General features: G+C 38.6%; 1 protein-coding gene across 7 annotated transcripts in view; it reads left to right on the forward strand.

The window, feature by feature from the left end:
• Positions 1-810: 810 nt before the first annotated feature.
• The window catches only part of HERC1 (HECT and RLD domain containing E3 ubiquitin protein ligase family member 1), a 77,616-nt gene continuing 52,886 nt past the window's right edge, over positions 811-25,540 (forward strand). For all 7 annotated transcript variants that reach the window (XM_054077660.1, XM_054077658.1, XM_054077664.1 and 4 more), the window contains exons 1-17: positions 811-957; positions 12,018-12,973; positions 13,637-13,732; positions 14,042-14,236; positions 15,531-15,842; positions 16,508-16,604; positions 17,028-17,171; positions 18,467-18,594; positions 19,434-19,578; positions 19,671-19,842; positions 19,996-20,130; positions 20,967-21,132; positions 21,735-21,860; positions 23,034-23,255; positions 24,300-24,452; positions 24,621-24,753; positions 25,249-25,440. In XM_054077660.1, the coding sequence (XP_053933635.1) occupies positions 12,044-12,973; positions 13,637-13,732; positions 14,042-14,236; positions 15,531-15,842; positions 16,508-16,604; positions 17,028-17,171; positions 18,467-18,594; positions 19,434-19,578; positions 19,671-19,842; positions 19,996-20,130; positions 20,967-21,132; positions 21,735-21,860; positions 23,034-23,255; positions 24,300-24,452; positions 24,621-24,753; positions 25,249-25,440 (3,346 nt within the window). In that variant the 5' untranslated portion in view covers positions 811-957; positions 12,018-12,043. The remainder of the gene's footprint in view (positions 958-12,017; positions 12,974-13,636; positions 13,733-14,041; positions 14,237-15,530; positions 15,843-16,507; positions 16,605-17,027; positions 17,172-18,466; positions 18,595-19,433; positions 19,579-19,670; positions 19,843-19,995; positions 20,131-20,966; positions 21,133-21,734; positions 21,861-23,033; positions 23,256-24,299; positions 24,453-24,620; positions 24,754-25,248; positions 25,441-25,540) is intronic.

Raw genomic sequence — 25,540 nt, forward strand, 5'->3', positions numbered from 1 at the left:
TCTGTGTGATCCTCACGACAGATGAGGATACTGATTGAATAAATGTATTGGAAAGTCAGTGAAAGGAAGATAAAGAGATGCTGTACGCAGAGATGGGAAGTACACAAAAGGCAAAATGGGTCACATTGGTGGACAAACAGGAGTATGTTGAAAAAGAAAGCTTTGGCCTAAACAAAATGAACAGGTCGGTAACAGCAAGAGGCAAAAGTGTCACAGGGGATTGAAATTCTGAGTCTAAAACAGGATAAGTTGAAAGAGGGCAGATTTACATTAGGTATCAGTCAGAAATGTTTTCCTGTGAGGGTGGGGAGGCCCTGGCCCAGGCTGCCCAGGGCAGTGGTGGCTGCCCCATCCCCGGAGGGGTTCCAGGCCAGGTTGGATGGGGCTTGGAGCCCCTGAGCCAGGGGGAGGTGTCCCTGCCCATGGCAGGGGTGGGACTGGATGGGCTTTGAGGTCCTTTCCAACCCAAACCATTCCATGATTTCACAGTTCTGTCTCGGCATTCCCGCCTCTGATCTATAGATTGCTTTGATGCAAACCCACTGCCTGCTCTCTCCTCACGCGTTAATATAACCAACGCTCCCCGTTCCGCTGATGCCTTAACCCCCTCAGCCTCCCCCCCCCCCCCCCCCCCGCCCGACTCCCACGTGACCCCGCCGCCACGAGCCCCTGCGGGCGGGGCGGGGCGCGCGCCTTTCCCGACAGCCCCCGCGGCCCCGGCGCGCTCCCCCTGTCGGCGGGGGCGGGGCGCGGCCGGCTCTCGCGAGATCTCGCCTTCTCCCCCTTCTCTTCCCCTCCCCTCCCCGCCCGCGTCATGTTTTCCCTTTGACAACGCCGCCGCCGCCGCTGTGAGGAAAGGACGCGGCTCCCCGGCGGGGACCCGCCGCTCGCCTCAGCCTCGCAGGGCGAAGGTCCCTTATCTGCTGCCGCCACCCTCTCCCCAGCCCTCCGCTGCAGGTGAGCGCTCGGCGCCCTCAGGGGTGGGAGGGGAGGCCTGGCGGTGGCGGGGGGGGGGAGGTCTCAGCGCCGCTGGCGCCTCACGGACCGCGGGGAGGGGGGCGGGTGGTGAACCCCGGCACAGCCCCAGCGCCCCAAGTGCGGAGGCGGGGTGTGAACCCCGGAACAGCCCTGGGGGGAGGTGGTGGTGATGATGAACCCCGACATTGCCCCAGAACGACGGCGGGGGGGAAGGGGGGGCTGCACCCCGGCACAGCCCTGGGGTAGGCGGGGGGGGCCTGCACCCCAGAACGGCCCCGGGGTGTTAGTGGGGGCCCGGCCGGTGTCAGCGCCCTGCGGCTGTGGAGAGGATGGGGAGCCTCCAGCTTCGCCCCTCGCGGGTGCAGCGTGGCCGTGCGCCCTCCCCAGAGCGCTGAGCCGCCCCTGGCCGCGTGCAGACGGCATTCTCTCTGAAATTTGTCACGTTTCTCAACTGTGCGTGTGGCTGGGGGCGTTCCGCGGGTCTTCTGAGCTGTCACCTGAGCTGTCACCTGCGCTGCACCGACCCCCGGGACGGCCTTGCTGGCGGCTGCTGGCACTGCTGAAAAATCTGGTGTGTGGTTTTGCCTGGAGATGATTTATTTTGTATTCTGAAGCAACGTCCTAGCAGGTGGTTGGGATTTTTGTAACCGCGTACGGTTATTTCCTTTTAGAAAGTTACCGTATGTATTTTTTTTAGAAGTTACTGCGTGGAAGCTGCTTTTCCCGTTTTTAGGGGCAGAACCCTATTGTTATGCTCTTGCCATTTCCCAGGATACATAGAGAAGGTTCATGTGCACGTGGTGGAACATCATCTTCTGTTGTTTTAGACGTGTTCTTCATGGCATGTATCTAAGCCGATTGTCATCTCACACAGTGTTTAATTTTCTGTAGCTGGGACCATGTGCTTTATATCGCAGAATCACAGATTGTTAAAGAATATTAAACAACATGCGGATGTATTATATACATATATGTATGTGTGTGTGTACGTGTACACGTAGTGTCATAAGCTTGATCAGATTTGTGGTTTAGCAGAGTGTTCTATGCTGTTACTTCATAACAAAAGCTGCTGAGAGAGCTGGGGTTGTTTAGCCTGGAGAAGAGGAGGCTGAGGGGTGACCTTATTGCTCTCTACAAACACCTGAAAGGAGGTTATAGAGGGGTGTGTGCTGGTCTCTTCTCCCAAGTGATAGGTGATAAGAGAAGGGGGAGTGACCTCAAGCTGCACCAGGGGAGGCTCAGGTTGGACATTAGGAAAAAAAAAATTGACTTCATTGGGCACTGGCAGAGGCTGCCCAGGGAGGTGATGAAGTCACCATCCCTAGACATTTGTAAAAGACGGGTAGATGGGGTACTTAAGAATGTGCTTTAGTGGCAGATAGGTATAGTTGGACTCGATGATCCCAGAGGTCTTTTCCAACCTTGTTATTCTATGATTCTAAAAAATCAAACCTATAAGTTTCCACATACTGAGTTTAATGTTCCTTGTTAAGGCCATCTATAAACCACGTCTTCTCCATTGCACAAGGATGTGGGATCCCAGAGGACTCGAACCTTGGGACTGAGTTTAATGTAATTATGGGGAAAATATAGTAGACATCAAATCTGGAAAGGTAGGTCATACCTGGTCAGCCTGCTACTGCTTCCCATTATTCTAAGAGGAATGTGTTCATTTTGTACAAAAGATTAAAGCTGTCTGGTATTAATGTGCCACAGGATAGGTGAAGGGCATTGCCGATCTCCTGTGTCCTTGCACTTACAAGGAATTTTTTAAGTGGCTTCATACGCAGTTGTTGTCTCTCAGAATGAAGTATTATGGCTCCCTGTCTCCAAGTCTCCTGTATGTGTTTGAGACCTTCCTCTCTGCTCTTATGTCCTCATTTAAATGTCTTGTGTATGTTTTGATCGTTGTCTTTAACATTAATGGAAAAACATGGTTTTGTGGCTGGAAATTTATAAGTTCAAGGGAGGATGGGGGTGTTGAACTTTTTTTCTGCAAGCTGTGGAAAGGAGGTATCGATTTCTAATTGTTAATTAAGAATAACAGGGATATAAATTCTTTGAGTTCTTTTTGCTGAAGGACTGCTTAGCATAGTAAGAATATTACATAGCATCTTAAAATTCATTTAATCCTTGAACTGAAAGATAGTTTACCAGTGAATGTTTTTTCTTCTGTTATTTCAGAACTGAATTAAATGGATGTTAGTAGATTGAGAAAGGATTTAAGTGGCCTGATTAAAAATCTCAGTTTTTGGCTTTAGTTTACTAGTTTCAGATAGCCATAATCTTCATTTTTCGAAGGTGCCGGGGCGCTCTGCATGTTTAAAAGTGTAAATGATGGCTGGAGTGGAACTGTTTTACAGATTGGAAGAACAGCATGAAAAATTTGTCTTTGTATTTAGGTAGTAAAATGAAAAGTATGCACTTTTAAATACTTTTGTTTCAGACTTGCTTTTAGTATCCCGTTCTTCTTCTCAATTATTAACATAATTATTCTTGTAACTATCATGGTTTAGAGAAATACTTTTATCCCCATCTTAGAAATAAGTTATGGAGACAAAATACATGTATTTCAGGAAGACTTGATGGAGGCATTTGAATTCTGGTGATCGGTTGTTAGGATGTCATTGTATTTTCAATGTAGCAGTCTTCATTTAGGTACAGTGCAGATACTCAGTCTTCCTCTGTTTACTTAACTTGAAAGATTTTAATCTCACACTAGTATGTTTTAGTTAAATGTAGGGTGCATTTGCCTCTGGCTCATTTGACTTCCTGATGTCAAAGTCATCTTCGTGAATGGTCAATACTGTGTTGGTTATATTTCTTTCCCATTATTGATTCTCAGAAGTACTCAGACTCTGAAATTGCTGTCAGGTTTTCTTTTTCTGTCTCCCTGTAGTGGCTGACATTCATATGAAGCGTTCAGATCTAGTAGGGGTTTTCTCTTTAAAAGCATGTAGAGTAGCCTTCAGAAAATGAAGTGAAGTAACTGGCAGTGGGCTGCAGCTGCTTACTGTGTGTCAGAGTAACTTTGTAGTAACCCTTGTAATTTCTGAAGATTGGGGAAAAAAAAGTGGCCTGGGACGTAGTGACCATGGAATTTGCAAGCCAGCAGCGTCGTTGTGGCCTGGGAACTGGCCAGGTGTATTCTATGGCCTTGGCTGCCCGTTGTGATTGACTTGATGTCATCAGGCTAGTTGGAAATATATATTGAGCTAGGTGGCTCAAGAAATCATGTTCTCTGCTGGAAGTTGGGATTAATTTACTGTTTAAAGAAGAGCCTACAGTTTGAGTCCTCATTACTAGTAATAAAACTTTTGGTTTAAACTGCTGTCAGCACTGCATAATACAGAAGTTTCAACCTCAAACATTTCCTAATAAATGCACGAATTCATACTACAGAATTTTCTTTTTCAGTTAGTTATACTGGGAGTACTCAGAGTTGAGAAATGGAAATATTAACACAAAGTATGTGCTTTGCCTGTTTCCCATTTAAGTTGCAGTCTATCTCTGGAGAGCTCGACTCTCTGAAATAAGACGAGGCAACATGGGCTTGATTGTGTTTTAAAGGATAATTACCTACCCCTTATTCGGTGTTTTCCAGAGATAAAAGTGATTCAGGAACTTGCTAAGAGGACCATCAAATAATGAGGTTGTAAGTCACGCAGAGGTCATGCAGTCACAGATCATGTGGAATGGTTTGGGGTTGCTCAAAGCCCCATCCAACCTGACCTTGAATGTTTCCAATGATGGGACATCCATAGCTTCTCTAGCATCTGTTGCAGTGTCTCACCACCCTCACTGCAGAGAAGTAATTATTAATATCCAATGTAAACTTACCCTTTTCCAGTTTAAAACCATTGCCTCTTGTCACCACAGGCTGTGATAAATAGTCTCTCTGTCTTCCCCAAATGCCCACTTTCCATATGTAGAAACGCTGCAGTCCACCTCTCTGCTTAATCCAGAGCTGATTTGAGAGATAAATGAGATCGCTGATCTGGATGAATTTTGAATATCTGTACATATGCTGATTTTGCAGTCTCCTATCCATTGCCGACTTTCTCAATTTAAAACCATAATTTTTAGTTTTCACAAGAAAGTGTCTGTTCGTGTGTTTTATGGTGGCTGGAGATATGATGACTACACGGTTATTAGTAGTACGAGTTAGTAGGAGTACTAGTGATTGTACCTTTGGGAGAGAGTAGCAGTGTAAAACCTCACCAGGTTTTTCAGCCTGTTCCCAGTGCGGGATCAAACACCTTTCTTTCCTCAAATCGTTGTGACGTATTGGATGCGTGAGGATGCCTGCTTCTTAGCTCCTCTTTTTACTAACTGCTTTTGATGATTATGCATGTGAATTAAATGAACTTTTGTGTCTCCTCTGCTTGGGTAGATTTTCTACAGCACCTGAGAGTATTAGAGTTTATGTTCACAAACCATGATTAGGTTTTTTTGCGTAGTTTTCTTTATAAATCTAAGGGCAGAAGAGCAAATGGACCAGACCAGCTGAAAGCATAGGGTTGTACAGGTTTCAGTAGTAGGCCTGATAAAGAATAAATAATCCTAAAGGAAACTGAAATCATGTAGGAAAACAAAATTTGTAAGAAAATCAGTAGAAACTTAGCTTGGCTTACCTGACAAATATTATGAAGCTAGGTGGAATTTAATGCGTGGAAAGAAAAGTTGGTAATTGGCTGCAGAATTAAGCTGAATTAGGATATCGGTAATTTGGTTTCCGTATGCTGAGCAGAAGGCTAATACAAGGGTAGTGAGCATCGTGACCGATGGAGACAGATGTTCACATAAATCAATTAACGTCAATGTGTATTTTGTTGGTTTTCTTATGAGTGGAGAACAATCTGTGGTAGCTGCTGCTTTGCCTTGCTTTTCCTGGTTTAGGTCCTTTTGCTCACTGTCTTGCTGTTCCAGATTTGTGGGAGACTGTGGGTTATTTTTTCTTTATTATTTCACTGCCTATCTCCTGTTATCTAGCACTTCTCCCTTTTTCCTTTTTTTTCTGCTTCTAGTGTCTCTTTGTCTCTTTACTTTCGATTCTCTGTTAATTTGTAGTAATTTCTCTGCAGTGTCAGCATTTTCTAATTTATTGTTTTCTCTTTCTTGTGACTGTTCTGTATAGATTCCCAGTCACCTCACATCTGTCATGACACTGTGAATAGACTAAATGTATGGGCAAAAAGAACATTCGAGGAACATTACCTTGTGCAGTGATCTACAGTGCTTTTTGGCATGAGTAAGATACTGAACCATAACTTCAGAAGCAATGTTATGTTCTGTTACAGTTGGTTTTAACTGTCATAGTTTGTCGTGGCCATGATTAATAAGGAACATCTTGCAGGTTTTGCATTGCTTGTAGGTTTTACATAGCTGACCTATGACAAATCAGGATTTTAATTCATTTTAGATATTCCTGGTTTCTAAATAAACCTTTTCGAGAAACAGGCTGTAAATGTTGTTTGGAGCCCTGATATCTGCTTCTACCTTATGTATAGACAGCCTTTATTTTTGAAAAAGGGAAATTGAATCAAACAGTTTGCTTTGCTTTTAGTTGTACTTTCGGATTGTAAAATTTTAATAAGGATTGCAAAAATTGCTGCAGTCTGAAAGTTGGTAGCACATGGAGCATGATTCTTACTGGGACTTTGTGTCCCTTTTGTAAGAAGTGTGAAAGACTGGAATGGTAAAAAGTACAGGTAATATGCCTTTTTGTGGAATGTTAGGACTGGAACTCAGCAAAACCAGGAAAGCAGTTCTTCTGTTGCACAAATTCAAGGTACATCTATATCTTGAATTCCACGTTCCGTTCTGGAGTTACGCTACTGAACATACATACATATATATATATACACACACACACACGCACACTGATGCTGCAGGTATGTGATCATCAATATAGATGATCATATAGCAATAAAGGAACTACAAAAAAGGCAAAGGAATGTGGTATGGATGATGATAAGTATGAAGTGCTTCTGTCTTTAGTTTCAGTTCATACTGCAGAGGAGAAATAACCACATTTTTTTATGTCCATTGTATTAGGAATTGGGCAGAATATTGAAGTAATAATTTAGAAGACCAAGATACAGAATAAAGATTTTGGTTTACTGGTAAGAATGTTAGATTTATTTGAGTTACTGAAAGAATTGATAAGGGTTTTAAGAGCTTGTGCTACAGAACTAAAATGTTGCAACTTTGAAGAGATTCCACTTGTATAAAGGAATTATAGTATTATCCTCAAAGTGAAGTACTAAATAGAAACATTTGCATCAGGTTTTCAGATGTACTTCAAATAAAGTAACTGTTCCAGACCTGTGATCATCTATAGAACTTCTGCTTTCTTAAGCACCTCTCTAAAATAACATCCCAGAAAAGAGAAGTTTTTGAATTATCGGTGTCACTTGCAGGTAAATTAATTGAATTATATTCTTAATGAGCTAGTGGAATTACCTGATTATTCTGATTGTGAAATCTTTCCCAAGTTTTGCGTGAGCCTCAAAAAGCTTGATTTTTCTGGGCAATCCACAGAAATGATTTCTCACTGTTTCAAACAAAGATTTAACCACTCCTGGCAATATTGAGAGCTTCTAATTCTTTTCAGAAACTACCCAGGTGACATCATGTTTAAAATACCTCTTGCACAGTTTGCTGTAGGCGCGCTCACGTTGAAAATAGTAAATGAAACTGCTGTGAACTTGAGAATGATCATTGTCATTGACCACGTGCTCTGTCATTTAGAAATACACAAATCTGCTTATTTGTTTTGTTCATTTGTTAAGGTTTTACTTTGCACTCTGAAAAAAAAGAAAATATCTTTCCTTGCACATTGAGGAAAGGTGGCATAACATTACTGTGAGGCATTAAATAGAATTCAGACGTGCAAGTTTCACAACTGCTTCTCTGTGTGCTCTTTAGTTTTGGTGTTTCCTGCCTTTATTTTGCTGTAGAGTCTTCCAGCTTCTTGTGTTACAAGGTTTTGTAGATAGGTTCCCATAACATAAAGATGAATGTAGTCAGCATCTTACAAGGTTGCTGAAATTGCTCATTGCAGAGAGTCGAGTGTGAGTCAACGCTTGCAAGGCTTATTTTTCCTCTGAGGAAACTTCTGACTTAGGACCTGCAGCTTTATAGGTGCAATTTTCCAAAAGCTTAGCAGAAAACAAAGCTTTCAGCTGCTTCTGTGGCAATTTTAAGAGTCTGAGCACTTTGCTTCTGTCAGAATGATTGGTTTTGTCTGTGCGTGAATTTTGCTGTAGTGAGATGTGTAGCTTTGCTAATTCTGACCTTGTTAATATCTCCAGGGTGTGTTGTAGAGTCACTGATTTAAGAAAATGTATTTTCTTCGTACCAGTTGAAGATTCTGCGTCTCACTTCATGCATATTGATTCTCAGATTGTGGTTTGTCAAGTGGAGCTGTCTCCATGTTTCCAGAATTAAGAATGTTCTGGATCACACTTAAATGTTTTTATCACCACGTTTCTAATATGTTTTCACTTCCCAGAAGTTTATCCTCATGTTGCTGCAGGTTATTATAAATTAACACGTCTGTCGCATGTCCACTTTGCTCTAATTTATCCCAGCAATCCTTCTCTTAGATCTATACATGGCATATTCTCAGTAATATTTTTTGTTTTTTTTTTTTTTTTTGGCAAATCTAAACCCTAGAAGGGAACTTCCTGTTTACTTATATCAGGATACATTTGTCAGCTGTGTGGGGGCAGTTCTTGGGTGACAAATTCAAATATCTTCTGTAATTTCCAAGTTTGCATGGAAAGGCAAGACTGCAGAAGTTCCTTGTGGGAAGTTGTGTATGCATTCTGTCCAGGGCCAAGCTTTCCTGCTAGGCTTGGAAAAGGGACCTTTATAGCCTTATAACCTTCGACCTATAACCCCATGCTAAAATACTTTTATAATTACTGGTCTTAGTCCCCCTCTTGGAGTATAGGACTGTTTGCTGCACTTTCAGATTCCAAAGTCCTTTGATTATGTTGAAATTGAGAACTTCTCGTATTGTTTTGTAATGTTTTTTTTTCCCCTCTAGTGAGTTGTTTTTCTACTTGCATTTGAAGCTGATCAAAGCTGTCCCACTTAGCTCAAAGTGAGAAGACCTAAAAACTTCTTGGTTTCCAGAAGCTGTAGTAAAAATCTGAAAAAAATTAGTTCTTGGAGATTTGACAGTCTTCATACCTGAGCCAAGCAAGTTGAAGAGAACTCTTCTTTTGCTTTGTTCCCCTTCTGGAAAAATCTACATTTTCAATAGATAATTTAGGAGGTGGTGGTAAGTGGCCTGAAAACATACTGTTACTTTCCAGTCCCATTTACCTTTTATACGACACATTATATAAACACAAAAATAGATTTTACATCTTATTTCCTATAATTTCACTTTGATATTAGCTGTGGGGTTTTGAAAGAATTATTCCACTTTTGAAAATAAATTAATGTTATACAGAAGTTACTTGTGCTTCCATACACATATACATGAAATACTGAAATATTTATAGTATATAAAATATATGTATTTATGTATATGTAAAAAATACTGAAACGTATTGTGGAATACCTATTTTGTTATATCTCCTGGTCAGTTTTACCGCAGGGTGTTTCTCATGCATCCATGCTGTCAGTGGCCTGATACAGTACAAAATAAACAAGCTGGAATTAACGGCAAGATCAAGTTCCTCTTTCTGAGTGTTTCAATTGCTGTGGTGACAAAGAGAAGAAAGGAGCAGTATTTATAGTTATCGCTTCATAATTTATTTCCGTTTAACGGAAATAACTTGTAAGAGTAGTTAAATGCATCTCCAGTCTCTTACTTTATGCTTATTTAAGATATAGTGATGGTTCTTATTTCCTTAGAAAATATGCGGCTTTCCTCAGTAAATGCATTTGCTATTGGCGCTGCTGTTTGGCAGCAGTTCTTCCTTTTTGGAACTGCCTGTAATATTGATAGGTTTTTGAATCTTCTTCCTAGCACTTGTTAACGAAACCCACTTCTCTGGCAGGCATGAAGTTGGGTAAGAAATATCCAAATTATTTTGTACAAATAATGTTTATAAGGAATGCAGCTGACCTTTGACCTTGGCCTGAGTTTTGCTAAAGTTAATCTCATGCTTCTATGGTTGCTTTACTTTGATTGGTGTTTCTTCTTTACTCCAGCTGTAAGGAAGTTTCACTGGCTACACTTGATTAGCCTGTCCGCTAACTTAAATGTGTTCCAGAATTATTTTTTTCTTACAGAGTAAGTCCTTAGGTGGAGGTTTTTCTGATTGGTTTCTAGCTTTGTGACAAAGAACTTGGAATTCAGTCTCTGAAGTCCGTCTTAGTCTTGCCTTCAGCCTGGATTCTCTGTTAGGGTGGATCAGGAGAGAATTATCTTCTCTGCGTGATCCAGTGTCAATTTTTAATGAGTTCAAGGTATTGGTGACAAATCCAGCTGGCTAATCTAATTGGTTAGCATTTTGTAAAATTGTGTAAAAATGCTTCCTTGTCCATTCTGGAAATGCTTCTTAGTGCTACTTGGGATATATTTTCGTTCATGATGACTCATGTTCCTTCTGTGATTTACTGGATTCTTCTACTTTTGAGTCTTTAAATAATGTTTATGGGAGAATTTTTTATTCCATAGTTGTATAAACTTGTGTGGTTTAATTTTACTATTAATCTATTAATTAAGCTATTAATCTTACCACTTTTCACCTACCTATCATTCTTCCCATGTGCCATACTCATCTACAGTGACAGAGGTGCCTCTGCACTTCATCATTGTTATATCAACTCATTAATCAAAACATAATGTTATTGATTTGAAGATAGAGAAGAACTCTCAAAACTTATCTAAAATCTAATTTACCTCTGAATTTTGTTTTCCTGACATATAGTTCTTCAATAAACTTATACTATCTTAGTTTTTTAGTTTATTACACCGTCACTTGCCTGAGTAGTGTTTTTTTTTTTTAAATGGCTTATGCATTCCTTTTGGGTAGTCAGGATAACAGGTTTGTGGTGGCTGAGCAGTGGGGAACTATGAGGCCACATGCATATTTGCCATTCTGTCTGTGCCGTACACCTGTGGTATGTTGTCCTGAAAGGAGGACTATGTAAAGAAAATAATCTGCTTTTCCAACACTATGTCCTCCCTTCTGATGAAAGGACTTGTTGCCACCTTCAGTTTGAAAGTTGATGCACTCAAATTAAATTTCAGAAAGATCTGATTCTCTTTAATCAATGTGTAACTTTACCATTTGTTGATTTGTTTTAGATTTTGAATTTAAAAATGGTGTACAGAAATTAAATCCTCTCTTATTAATTGTAAACCTTGGAACTACTTCTCACTTCAGCTGTTACAAGTGCTTTAATATCAAACCATTGAAGTTTTACGCATGGGGTTTGTAATTGAGTTGTTAGACTGCCTGTGTAGAACAGGGACCCTACTGTGTCTAACAAGGGAATAACAAGGGAAAGAGATCTTTCTCTTCAGCAAAGGAAGTTTACTTGTAGAGTTCAGGCAGTGCAAAAGTCAGGAGAGAGAGGTATTCCAGGGGCTAGTGCTAGCCAAAAAAAGTTTGTGGTATAGGTGAGGAATCCCATTTTAACTGTAGGATTCCCAGGAATTTTGTAGTGATTTCATCATAACGTAATAGTAAAAATGCATTTTCATTGAAACACAGCAGAATTAAATCTGCTTTGTCTAAGTTTTTATGTGTGTGGATTTAGAAAATACAGACATACTTTCCTACATCATGTTAAGGAAATTGCACATGCCTGTACTTTTTTTTTTAAATGAAGATAGAAATTATTTTGAATAATGTCTTTTTATACTACTACTAAACTATCCTGTTAATTTGACATGAATTCCAGGTTGCAGGAGTTATATGAGTAAAGTGGTGGAACTTTGTTTATACTTGGTGATTAATCTTTTGCTACTGGCTTTCTTAAGGTATTATTAGGATTTGTCCTTCTGTAATAAGTTCTGTAGGTAATATTGCACACCTACTTAACAGATTTTTTTTTTTCATCTTCAGGACTAATGGGAAAGGAGTAAAACAACATGGCAACCATGGTCCCACCTGTGAAGCTGAAATGGCTTGAACACCTAAACAGCTCCTGGATCACAGAAGACAGTGAATCTATTGCAACAAGGGAGGGAGTTTCTGTCTTGTACGCTAAGTTAGTCAGCAATAAAGAAGTAGTGCCATTGCCCCAGCAGGTTCTGTGCCTCAAAGGACCTCAGTTACCAGATTTTGAGCGGGAATCTCTATCTAGTGATGAGCAGGACCACTACTTGGACGCCCTTCTTAGTAGCCAGCTGGCACTGGCGAAGATGGTATGCTCAGACTCTCCGTTTGCTGGAGCACTTCGAAAACGTCTCCTTGTGTTGCAGCGTGTCTTCTATGCACTTTCTAATAAATATCATGATAAGGGTAAGGTGAAACAACAGCAGCATTCACCAGAAAGCAGTTCTGGATCAACAGATGTGCATTCTGTCAGTGAACGTCCTAGGTCAAGTACAGATGCACTCATAGAAATGGGGGTTCGGACTGGGTTAAGCTTGTTATTTGCACTGTTAAGACAAAGTTGGATGATGCCTGCATCCGGACCTGGCCTCAGTCTTTGCAATGACGTTATCCATACTGCAATAGAAGTTGTGAGCTCTTTACCACCTTTATCTTTAGCAAATGAAAGCAAGATTCCACCAATGGGGCTGGACTGTTTATCACAAGTAACAACATTTCTTAAAGGAGTAACAATTCCGAACTCTGGGGCAGACACCTTAGGTCGTAGATTAGCTTCTGAATTGCTTCTTGGTTTGGCTGCCCAACGAGGTTCCTTACGATACCTTCTTGAATGGATAGAAATGGCTTTAGGTGCCTCAGCTGTAGTAAACACCATGGAGAAAACCAAGTTGCTGCAAAGTCCAGAAGGGATGATCAGCTTTGATTGCTTTATGAGTATATTAACACAGATGCGACGATCTTTGGTGAGTGTACCAGCTTTGATTTTTCTGCATTGCAAATGTAGTTGCTTGCTTAACTTTAAACAGTTTGTCAACGTTGAACGCTAGTTTGCTTAGTGTGTTGAAAAATTTCACAAAGAAAACCCCATTTTTTTTTTGTTTCCTTTGTTACCCACACTTCCGTTCTCTTTCTGCCTGCCCATTTCCTCATAGGTAGAGGGGATGAAATGGCAAAGCGCTCCTTGTGTTGTCAGTTTTAGCATTATGATCTAACTTCAAGAGAAGAATCAAGGACATTCTTGATCTACTTGCACTTTGCATTTAAGTTCATAGCAAAAAAGTTAGAAAGTGTGGAACTGTTTTTTAGGCTTGAATTACCGAGTTTGTTTAGCATTCAGAGTTTTGCAGTCTGCATTGTGTCCCGTTGTTCTTCATGCATTTCAGAATAAACTCTTAACCCAGATATTTTCACCAAAGTAAATAGGAATGTTTAACTAGGACTTGTCGTGGTTTTATTACCCTGAAGTGTATGCAGATATCACAGCTTGGGGAGAAAGATAGTTTATTCTTATACTTACAGAAAGAGCTTTTAATTTTGCTTAGCTGTAAGAACAAATCCCTGATGTTTACAGGTGGACTTTTGCTGTATGGAATTATTTTTCTCATAATAACATTTAAAAATTTTAGGGATCATCTGCTGATCGAAGTCAATGGAGAGAGCCAACTAGAACGTCTGATGGCTTATGTTCTCTTTATGAGGCAGCTCTGTGTTTATTTGAAGAGGTATGTCTTGAAATGAACCTTGACAGTATTTGTTGTTTACTTCCCCCTCCCACATCCGATTGGCGTATCGGTATGGTCCAGTCTCTGCCGAGTCATTCTGGAGTAGAAGAGGAAGGCAAAAAACACTGAAAAACTAAGACTAACATGTAGAGAAACAAAGTAATTTGGACAAGCTAATTATATGGTGATGGATGGTTTGTATATTAGGCAGGTAGTTATGTTGAGGGGAAATTAAAGTTGCATTAAACAATGTGACTATTCAGAAATAAATGAAAATACTACTGTGTAATAAATCTCTCATGTTAATAGGTTTGTCGAATGGCATCAGACTATTCGAGGACATGTGCCAGCCCTGACAGCATTCAAACGGGAGATGCTCCCATTGTTTCTGAGACCTGCGAAGTGTATGTTTGGGGTAGCAACAGCAGTCATCAACTGGTAGAAGGAACTCAAGAGAAAATACTTCAACCCAAGCTTGCTCCAAGTTTTTCTGATGCACAGACGGTGAGCGATGTTTATGGTGGTACATGATGTAACATTTAACAGGTTCATAGTTGTAGTATGAAACTGGAAAATAGTACGTTATTTCTGAGTGTCAAGAAGAGGGTAATGAAAGTATGATGCTCAGAACTAATCGCACAAATTATTTTACTCAAAGTATTGTGCTATTTTTATTGATGCTTGGAAAAAGCATTCTATTTCTTTTCATGACACAGATCAATATTGCTGTAACAAGAATGATTGAACTGTCTCACTTGCTATGAAATGCATTTGCAGACACATTTGCTTGCTTGTAGTTGTTTGGGGTTTTTGTACTGTTGTTTAAGAGATATCTAAACTACTCAATGTTCTTTTCTGTTGGTGGTTTTCACACCAAGGTTGCCTAGTTTGTAAGTCCAAACTGGGCTAGCTGCTTGCACAGCAACCCTAATTATCTTTGTAAAATCAAGTACAGTGTGCTCTTCCTGCCTCAGTCTCAGATTCTGCAGTTGCAACTGAGCACTTCTGTTGATATATCACAAGAATAGAATAGTTGGCCTTTCTGCTACTCTGTTGGCTTTGCAGTTCTGACTTAAGTAAAAGTGTTTTTTGGTCACTAGACAATTTGGTACATGTTCTGAAATTGTTTCTATTGAGATCGCTGATAAATTTTTATATGCCAGTGGACTGCAGGAGCAGGCACCATAAAGCAAGTTTATGCGTTCAAAACACTTTGTTTGAACAAAGCACTAATACACAAGAGTGAAATGAATAATCTGATTCAGAGTTACTCTTTAAGCTCAGAACTTACGAATTTTGGTCTTTGATGTTTGTAATTAAAATGCATATTCTCAAATGATAGTGGATTTTTAGTGTTCAGCACATTTCTGTAATGTTACATTTGATACTCCTTAAAGTCAAGCAAAACCTGTGTTGCTTTATTGAGCTGTTACTTTGTCTTTTTAATCTTAAGAAAGTAAGTTAGCTTCAAAGACTGTTCATTACTATTCATGAGTCTGGGAGACCTGAACACAGCCTGAATTCTAGAGTCTGTAGAAGAGATGCTAATAAATTAAATAGATCACTATTTACATTCTTTACCTCAAGAATATATATTTACTCATAAAATATTTTTCAACAGTTTGAATTTTACTGCTTGCTGTTATCCAAATTCTACTTCATTTTTACATCATGCTGTATGGAAGAGTTATGTAGAGAAACCTGATATTCTGTTTAAAAATGCAGACTTGTAGACTATATGTGAATTTTACATTTTTCTAATATTTATATTTTGCTGTTTTCATCTTTCTGTTTGTAGATTGAAGCTGGACAGTATTGTACTTTTGTTATTTCTACTGATGGTTCTGTTAGAGCCTGTGGTAAAGGCAGCTATGGGAGACTAGGACTGGGTGACTCCAATAATCAGTCCACATTGAAAAAATTGACTTTTGAGCCTCATAGGTCTATTAAAAAAGTGTCATCTTCAAAAGGATCTGATGGTCACACCTTAGCATTTACAACAGAGGGTGAAGTCTTCAGCTGGGGTGATGGTGACTATGGAAAATTGGGGCATGGAAATAGTTCAACTCAGAAGTATCCCAAACTTATTCAGGGTCCTCTGCAAGGAAAGGTATGTTTTGTGTAGTAGAACACCTGTTTTTGTTCTGTTCAGTTGTTAAGTGTAAAATTTGAAATTGATAAAGTCTTTAGAAAAAGTTCTGTGCTTTAGATTAACTTGTTTTTGAAGCTGGGTCTGCTTTCAGCAAAGCATCAAAACTTATGGTTGCCTTTAGGTGTGTGATTTGGACAATGGCATTGTCAGTAAACTTCCTCCTAGTCTTAAGAGTGAAACTTGCTCATGTACTTTTGCTGAACTGCAGTGATGTTCCAGGAGATGGTTCATTTTGTTAGCTGTAAGATTAGGACTTCTCGTATCCAACTTTTTAGTGGCTTTATTGGAAGAGGGGTTTTGTATTGTCCTGCAAGGCTTTCCTCTTTCCTGTCTGTGTTTTGGCCAGTATTCTAAACATGTAAGACTAGGTTATTGTGTTCAATTGGCTTGAGAAATAAATCGTGACTAATTTTATATATGAACTTGTCTCTTTATGTGCTGATTCCCACATATCGAATACTAAATAGAAAAGATTGCCAAGAACAATTTATGTCTCTACTTGCTCCACACAAGTGAACAAGTCAATTTATATAGTCTGCTTCTGAAACTTGACTTTAATGAGCTTTCAAACTTCCTATCCAATTTGTATAAAATCTTTATTTTCATTTTTGCATGTCATGTAGGTTGTGGTGTGTGTGTCGGCTGGGTACAGGCATAGCGCTGCTGTTACAGAAGATGGAGAGCTGTATACGTGGGGAGAAGGAGACTTTGGAAGATTAGGTAATTTTAAATTTCATGAGATGTTTTTGGAAGAATTTCTATGCCTGGTAATTGTACTAATACTATACATGTAATTGCCTTCTTGTGTTATTGTCCCCTCTAAGTATTCAAGTGTGTGTGTGTAGGTGACTATTAAAACTACTGTAGGGCTCTCCAAAGATTTTAATGCAGTTAATTTTATGAAGGTTCTATTTTTTTAAGTTTTCCTATTCAGGAAAAGCTGCCTTTATTCATTTGTAAGGTGATATGTTATTGCCACTGCCACTTAAGTGTAAAGACTAGGCGTTCCAAAAAGTGGGTAGAAATTATCATGTGTGATAATTAACAATGTATACGGGTTTTGCAAAGTCTTACTGAAGTTACAAACCATAAACAGAACTTAAATCTCCACAAAAAGAAAATATATTTCTCTTTTATCCTTAGGTCATGGTGACAGCAACAGCCGCAACATTCCAACCTTAGTAAAAGATATTAGCAATGTAGGGGAGGTTTCCTGTGGCAGTTCACACACAATAGCCCTGTCCAAAGATGGGAGAACAGTATGGTCATTTGGAGGAGGAGATAACGGTAGGTAAACCTCACATCTTAGTAGTAATTTTCGTCTCATTCCATCTACCTCATAGCCTTGCTACTCCTCGCATTTTGTTTTGGTTTGGTTTTTTTTTTGTCATTTGGCAGACGTTCAAGAAAAGGATTTTAGTAAAATTTAAATACAGTATTTGAAATTTAACTGCAAGGTTCTAGATTTTAAAAACATTATCAGAAGAATGAGGGTGTTCACAGAGCAGAAACTCCATGAATGCATAACTGATTCTGGAAAAAATGCTTTACTGATAGTTTTCAAATAAACTCAGTTATACGATATGGCAGTAACTGTATTCATGTACGAGAAACTTTATTTAAACTGCCTCTTGAAGAAACATCTCCCATCTTAAACTGAAGGGCTTTTAAGCTTCATTGCCTGTAGATGCTTTGTCAGACGCAGAATCATTTGTTTTCTGCTGTTACTGTTTTTGACTACATTTGGTTATGCTGCTAGATAAAAACTAAAATTCAGATTAAAATTGCTATATTATTGCTCCTGAGCTTAATATGAGAAGAGAGGAAAACACACACTGTAGAAATCTCATAAGCGAATTGCTGGTTAATAGAACTGGGTAGGAATTGGGATTTCAGTTGACATGTACATATAGAGTTGTTCCCACTCCTCTGTTTCCCTCTTTCTGTAATTTCAGTTGAAAAACCACTTTTTAACAGAACAAGCATTTTAAACTTCACAAAGTATTGGAGATCTTCAATTTCAGTAAATTATAAACAGTTTGGCTTTTGGATATTAATAATATAGTACTAAAATTTTTTAGGAAAGCTAAATCAACATGTATCAAAGCATAGCCCTTGTAGAAGTTATCAATCTTTGTAATATATTTCACAGTTGATTTTGGTTTTTCTCCTTCCTTTTGAGGAATGTTTTACTGTCAGTACACTATATTAGTCTAGGAACAATCTGTGTTTTTCATTGAAGTGGTGAAGTTATGGGAAGGAATAGCTGTTTTTAAATCTTCTTTTGCCAAATGATTTAACGTTTTGGAAGGCTTTAGAAATTAAACAGCAGGCAATGAATAGTGTTAGACATATGGGATTAATATTTCAATTTTTAAATACACTATAATAAATAAATACTTCCTGAAGTCTGTAGTTACTGTTGTTGAAAGAGACTAAGTTTATAAAATTTCTAATAGATTTTACTTTTAAAAGTATACTCAGACATTTTTGGAAAACTGAAAAGGATTATTTTAGGGTATTTCTAATTGTTGTAGTTTATCTATTGAAAATACCTTCCCCTTGTGTTTGTCCTGTTGTAGGCAAACTTGGTCATGGTGATACAAATAGAGTGTATAAACCTAAAGTTATAGAAGCCTTGCAAGGAATGTTTATTCGAAAGGTTTGTGCTGGGAGCCAGTCTTCGCTTGCCTTAACGTCAACAGGACAGGTAGGCAAAACCAAGTTTTCACTCAGATGATGAAAATTGGTGACGATGGTGTGGGTTGATTATTTCAGCATTTATTATTTTTACTTTTGAGAAAATACTGGACTAGTACTTAAATATCAGTGAAGTTCTTGATTAGAGATTGACTAAAGTACTGAGATTATTATACATTAGAGTAATTCAAAATGTGCTGAAGAGTCAGGTACAAAGTGTGCTTTTAAAACGTCTTGCCTAGGCACAGAAAATGTTGATAAATGTAACCAATGCAACCCCAAATTGGACTTGGGAAGCAAAACACAGTGTAATATTTGTATTTTTTAATGCATAACCAACTCGGATTGGTTAAGTGGTTTAATAGTTTCTTAAAATCTGGGTGGTTTTTAGAATACTGGTGTTAAGTATTATTTCTTATCTGAAAAATCCCAGGAAGGTTTAGAGATAAATGTTTAGGTGGTAAACGAGGGCCCTTGCTGGCATGATGTATATACACGTAACACCAGAAGCATTTCTACGCATATAACTTAACTGACCCTCACCTCGGTGTGATTCAAAGGCACTGAGTTTCTGAAGTACGGATTGGGAGTTAGATTGCTGTTTCCTGTAGCGTTGTCTTTTGTTGCAACGGCCTCCGCATTGATGTGCTGTGTGGCCAGTGATCTGAGTGGCTGGGGAAAAGAAATGTAGATCAGGTGAAGCATTTGTTAGTCATGAAAGCACTGTGCATGTGTTGTGGAAAGCATAATTGCAGTTAACATGCAAGTGCTTATCTCGTATTTTATTTGTTCAAGGTCACCAATAATACCCATTTGATGTGCTGATATTTTGTGATTTGTTTGCTCTAGGTTTATGCGTGGGGTTGTGGGGCGTGCCTTGGCTGTGGCTCTTCAGAGGCGACTGCTCTCAGGCCCAAGCTCATCGAAGAACTGGCTGCTACACGAATAGTTGATATTTCGATTGGTGACAGTCACTGTTTGGCACTTTCTCATGGTAAGAATAATAAGGTATAAAAAGACAATCTTCTTCTTGATCAAAAGCAGTTGTATCTCAGGTTTTGTTTTCTAATTTATTTGTGTTTATAGATAATGAAGTTTATGCTTGGGGTAACAATTCAATGGGACAGTGCGGTCAGGGAAACTCTACTGGTCCCATTACTAAACCGAAGAAAGTAAGCGGTTTAGATGGAGTTGCAATTCAACAGATTTCAGCAGGAACGTCCCATAGCCTTGCCTGGACAGCTCTTCCCAGGGACAGGTAACAATGACGCTGGGGGACAGGTATACATTTTTCAGTCATGTTGTTCTAAGAAAACTATTGATTTAGTCAAGCATGTACTCGTCTGCTTAAACTGTTAACTTAATGAAGCAGTTGGAATATTTTCAGTAGTAAACTTATTTTTGATTGCAGGCAAGTCGTGGCATGGCACAGACCCTATTGTGTAGACCTTGAAGAAAGTACCTTTTCACATCTTCGTTCTTTTCTTGAGCACTACTGTGACAAAATTAACAGCGAAATTCCACCTCTTCCTTTTCCTTCATCAAGGTATATACAGCATATGGACGTTATAGATTTTGATAGACTTTTTTCTTTATTGCAGTGGTGCGTGGCTTAGTCCTGTTCAGTTCTTTCTTTAACAAGCATAAGTCTGGTTTTATTTGCTCTTGCAGGTTCCATTTGCTTGTTTGTATAACACAGGAGCTTTTCAGTGCCTCAAATGTAGCAGGATCATTTGTCTGGAGTTTATTTTCATTATGCCCTGAATTAAATATTTTCTTTCAGAGTTATCCTTTAAAACACGTTTTGCTATATAGTTGAAAAGCATCTACTGTTTCTGTACATTTTTTCTGCTTTGCAAGTTCTTCTTCCTTTAACCAGTCTGACTGGATCCATATGAATCTTTTGTCCTTGCTAACAAGTTTTTCAAAATTTTTCTTTTTAAGAAGACTAGGAATTAATATCCTGACTTTTCATTTTTAATCCGATTGTTGTACTCCTAAATCCTCTGAGAGAAGATTACATTTATTGCTTTGTAAAAGGTTTATTTTTTTCATTTATGTGTGGAATAGAGGAATATGCTTGTCTGACTGTTTGTGTATTTTGGGATGATTCTGCCTCCTAGTTGATGGGACTAATTTTCTGAACTGAATGCCTCTGGGAACCATTGTCCTCAAAGACGCTTTATTCTGGTTTTGGTTTTTATTCTTTTAAGGAGATTGGCAGTAGGTTTTCACAGGAGTGTTTTCAAGCCCTGGTTGTAATTTACTTATCTTTCTGGTATGCAAGATCAAATGAGAGTTAAAAGCTTAGTGCAGAAATAAGCGAAAGAGAGTAAAGGGTAATAATTGGGGAGATTAACAGGGATGTATTTCTTTTTTCAGGGAGCATCACAGTTTTCTTAAGTTGTGTTTGAAGCTGCTTTCTAATCATCTTGCACTTGCACTGGCTGGAGGTGTAGCTACTAGCATTCTTGGCCGGCAAGCTGGTCCTCTTAGAAATTTGTTGTTTAGACTGATGGACTCTTCTGTCCCTGATGAAATTCAGGAAGTAAGTAATGCTTTTTTATTTACATGTGAAAATTCTGCTACTCTTTTTTCTTTCATTCTTTGACTGTGTAATTAGAGATTTCTGTCTGTGAGAGCTTGGCACTCTGATGAACATGATTCTGACTGAAGTTTTACTCATTAGAGTTAAAAGATTTACTCACCATCACTGTTTTATGATGTGAAAGTAAAGGAGAATCTTTACATGAGAATTTTAAGTAGCTGCTTTTATTTTGTAACATTTTAATTATCATCGCTTCAAATAATAAGCTAAAAATGGTAATGTGGATTAAGTAACTAGCTTGCTTAAGTAAATTCTCCTAAAACGGCATTCTTACAGGAAATATCAACTTAGTGGTTTTTATTTGTTTGCTTTGACAGTACGTTGGTCTCATTTTGATCCTTCAGTGTGCCACATAGCTTTGCATTACAGAACAAATTCTAATGTGCTATTGTGTGACAGAATTCTGACGGCAGTTGAAATTAAGTGGATATTTTTAATGTATCGTGTGACGTACTGTATTTTATAGAGAGACAGTCTTTATAAAGATTGAATTGAAGCTTCCCCCCCCACTGAAAAAGTATTCTCTGCTGTTCTCATTTTAGGTTGTAATTGAGACTCTGTCAGTAGGAGCAACCATGCTGCTTCCTCCATTGCGAGAGAGAATGGAATTGCTACATTCTCTTCTACCCCAAGGTCCTGATAGATGGGAAAGCTTATCAAAAGGACAGGTAAGGTCTAGTGTAAATGTGCCATGCTTTGAAAGCATTTATGTATTTTGGTTTTGCTAGAACATTTTGAACAGTGAGCTGGGCCTCATTTGTGAAGTGCAAGCACATTACTGGTGTGACGCAATGCAAAGCCTAACTTAAGAAAAACATGTAAGCAAGCTCAATCAGGATCTAGAGAGGTGAGGAGCGCTAGGTGTTTTCTTAAATGAAGTTTGACTACAGAAAGGTTAGGAATTGCTGCATTACTATATCTGCACAAATTTCAAGGTTAAATATTTTTAAATACAGGCCTGATTTAACAAGTTTTCATAACAGAAAATTAACTATTTTTTGAGAAGAGTGCTTGTATAATACTTTCCCTACATGGATTTCACCCTGCTTTGCAAAGATAACTGGAATATTAATTTTTTTTTCCTTTTTCTTTTTTGAATGCAGAGAACAGGAATTAATGCAGGTTAGGAGACTTGCCCAGTATCCTACAAGCAGAAAGGAAAGAAATTCAATCATCTGTTCCTATCGTTGAGGGCAGTAGAAACTGAAGCTTCAGCAGTAGTTTTGGGTTAAAAAAGGAGAGAAACTGTTATTCAGTTCTGTACACATGGGATCCTTGTCAAATCCTTTATTTTATAAACTATGGAGTAGACTGGTTTACACTGATATGGAAACTCTGAAGGAGAATCTTCTGATTCTAGTTTTCTAAAGATTCCTGAAGATTAATAATGGGACAAACCAAAACCCCTGATAATCACTACAGTAGAGCAAGTTTAGGTGTTTCAGGAATCGTAACCAGGAACAGTGGGGAATAGTACTGAGATTGAAGGTCATGACTCCGAATCTGCCATCGCCCTTAGTCTAATGTGTGCTTGCCCTGTTTTTGCGCTTTTCCTTATCCCTGTGTATAGATTAGAATAATTTTCCTCCCCAGTAATCAAATAAGTAGAACAAACTGGAGAAAGCAGTGTCTAATCTCTGTGTCTCAGTCTCAGAATTTTACTGTTCTCTAATACTACAAATCTGTAGGAAAAAAACATTTGGGGTTTTTTTGTAAAGTTTTCCACCTTATTTTCATGTCTCATTAAATATTTTTATTGCATAATTATGCCTTTTGCTTCTTAGCTCATTATTTTATCTTCATTAACAAAGTGTTTCTTGTGTCTGAAAATTTTTCTTTAGAGAATGCAGTTGGATATTATTCTGACGAGCTTGCAGGATCATACCCACGTAGCTTCCCTGCTTGGCTATAGCTCACCATCTGATGCCACTGAAACTTCCTCATTATGTATCAGCTACGGAAATCTCTCTGATCAAACGTATGCTGTTCAGAGCAGCCATCCTGATACTCATCTGGCTGAAATCTTAATGAAAACTCTTCTAAGAAATTTGGGATTTTATACAGTATGTATAGGCTTTGTATTTATTCATTTATTTTTTAAACGGTAATCGATTTTTAATACTTAGAAGGGTTAAAAGTTTTTCCCCGCTTTCAGAAAATCATGGTCTTTGGTATTTTTTAATCCAAAGTAGCATTGCCATGTATATTTGTCCTGAAGTGGACTAAGATCAGTTAAATCATCGCTAATGTTGTGTTGCTACTGTTATTGTAGTGATATTTATTGTTTGACTTGGTTTATGTAAATGTAGATGGTTTCATATTAGACTGAAGTATTTTATTGCTCTTGTTTTGGCTTCCAAATTTTTTGGAAGATTGCGTATAACATCTCAAGTAAGCAGATTGCATGGAACCCTTTTTGAGAGTATAATCTCGGCCACCAGGGAGAGATAGGCAGACAGTAGGAGCATGAATTCATTTAATTAACTTCACTGGGGTAACTACCTTATATTAGTTCAGCAACTACAGGTCAGCCATATTATTACACCTACCGACTCTCACCTTGTTATTCAACTAGCCAGTTAAATGTAACAGTGAAAAGAAATTGGAGATTTTTTACTTCACTGGCATAGTATCCCTTTCTCCTGAGGGTGAGGGTTAGTAGGCTTTTGTTCTTTGCTATAGCCCTTCACCAGTCATCTATATTGAGCTATCTGCAGACTGAAAGAAAGCAGAAAATTCCAAGCAATAAATTCTAAAGGTTTATTACTTATTTTAAACATGTTGTGATTTGGGGGTCAGAGTAGGGAGTAAGTTCCAGTTATCCTTGGGGAGTTGAACAGAAAGTATTACTGCGTCTGAAAATACCTTTTTTGGAATAGAAATTTTGGCTTGACAGCTCTCACAGTCACTGCTCTGACATTCCAGATGATTGTAGTTTCAAATTTGGTTATCTCACAATCCACTTGACATAGCATGATTCCTTTGGTAATCGCAGGTGCATATGGTAAAGGTAAAAAAGCTTCGCTTTAAGATCATAGTGAAGTATAACATTATTTGAAGACAGAATTAATTGTTCTTTTTTCCCACCACTCTTTTTGTCTTAATAGGACCAAGCATTTGGAGAACTGGAAAAAAACAGTGATAAATTTTTACTGGGCACATCATCATCAGAAAACAGCCAACCTGCTCATCTTCACGAGCTCTTATGTTCGCTGCAGAAACAGTTGCTGGCTTATTGCCACATCAACAGTGTTAGTGAGGTTTGTGTCCTTATCATTTGAGGGGGAATTAACTCAAGATGCATGACCACCAGAATATTGTAAGATTCCCGTTGAAAATCTGAGTATGTGAAGGCTAAACTGATTTAAAAAATGAACCCCTTATATACATTTACAGAATTATTCCTGTGGTTGGTTGTTTCCTTCTAGAATTCCAGCAGTGTGGCACTGCTTCACAAACACCTTCAGCTTTTATTGCCTCATGCTACAGATATCTATTCCCGTTCTGCAACACTGCTTAAGGAGAGCTCTTGGAATGGTAGTGTTGGGGAGAAACTGAGAGGTACGTGTTTATAGAAAAATCAGGAATAGTGGCACCGTGAGCTTAAAGCAGTTCTTGTTTGTTTAGATTTGAATAATAAAATACCTTATTGTCCCTGTCTGTATAATGTAAACATCCCAAGCCTCCCCCAAACGAAGAGACTTAAGTGTCTACCCAAGTATAGCATCTGATTTGTGGTTTTGATGTAATATTTTACATACCAGAAAAATACAGAATAGAGAAGATATTGTCTCTGTGTGTTATTGTTTTAATTTACTAGTTCTAGGCTTCTCTTTTTAGAAGTACAATTTTTAAATTGCTCTAAAATGCAGAACTAAAATATGAAATGTATTAATAATTATTAAACATCTCCCCCTATTCAACCTGTACAGTTCAGACATATTGGGACAGCTGGAATATTTTTATGCAGCTCTTTCTGACGTGTTAAATTGTGCTTGGAATATAATTATATTCTGAATTATAATTGTAGGTTGTTTTTTTTGTTTTCCCCTGTAGATGTAATTTATGTATCGGCTGCTGGTAGTATGCTTTCTCAGATTGTCAACTCATTATTGTTACTGCCAGTGTCAGTAGCTCGGCCTTTGTTGAGTTACCTGCTAGATCTGTTACCACCTTTAGATCGTCTTAATAGACTGTTGCCTGCGGCAGCCCTTTTAGAAGATCAAGAATTACAGTGGCCACTTCATGGTAAGTGTAGTAAATGAACACACTTTTAATCTGTGAAAATAAAGTGGAAGTTTCACTTTCCCTTTAAAGATGGAGCTTTTTCTTAAGCTGTGTCTTGCTG

The sequence above is a fragment of the Cuculus canorus genome, chromosome 12 (genome assembly GCF_017976375.1).
Source record: "Cuculus canorus isolate bCucCan1 chromosome 12, bCucCan1.pri, whole genome shotgun sequence".
Lineage (NCBI taxonomy): Eukaryota > Metazoa > Chordata > Aves > Cuculiformes > Cuculidae > Cuculus > Cuculus canorus.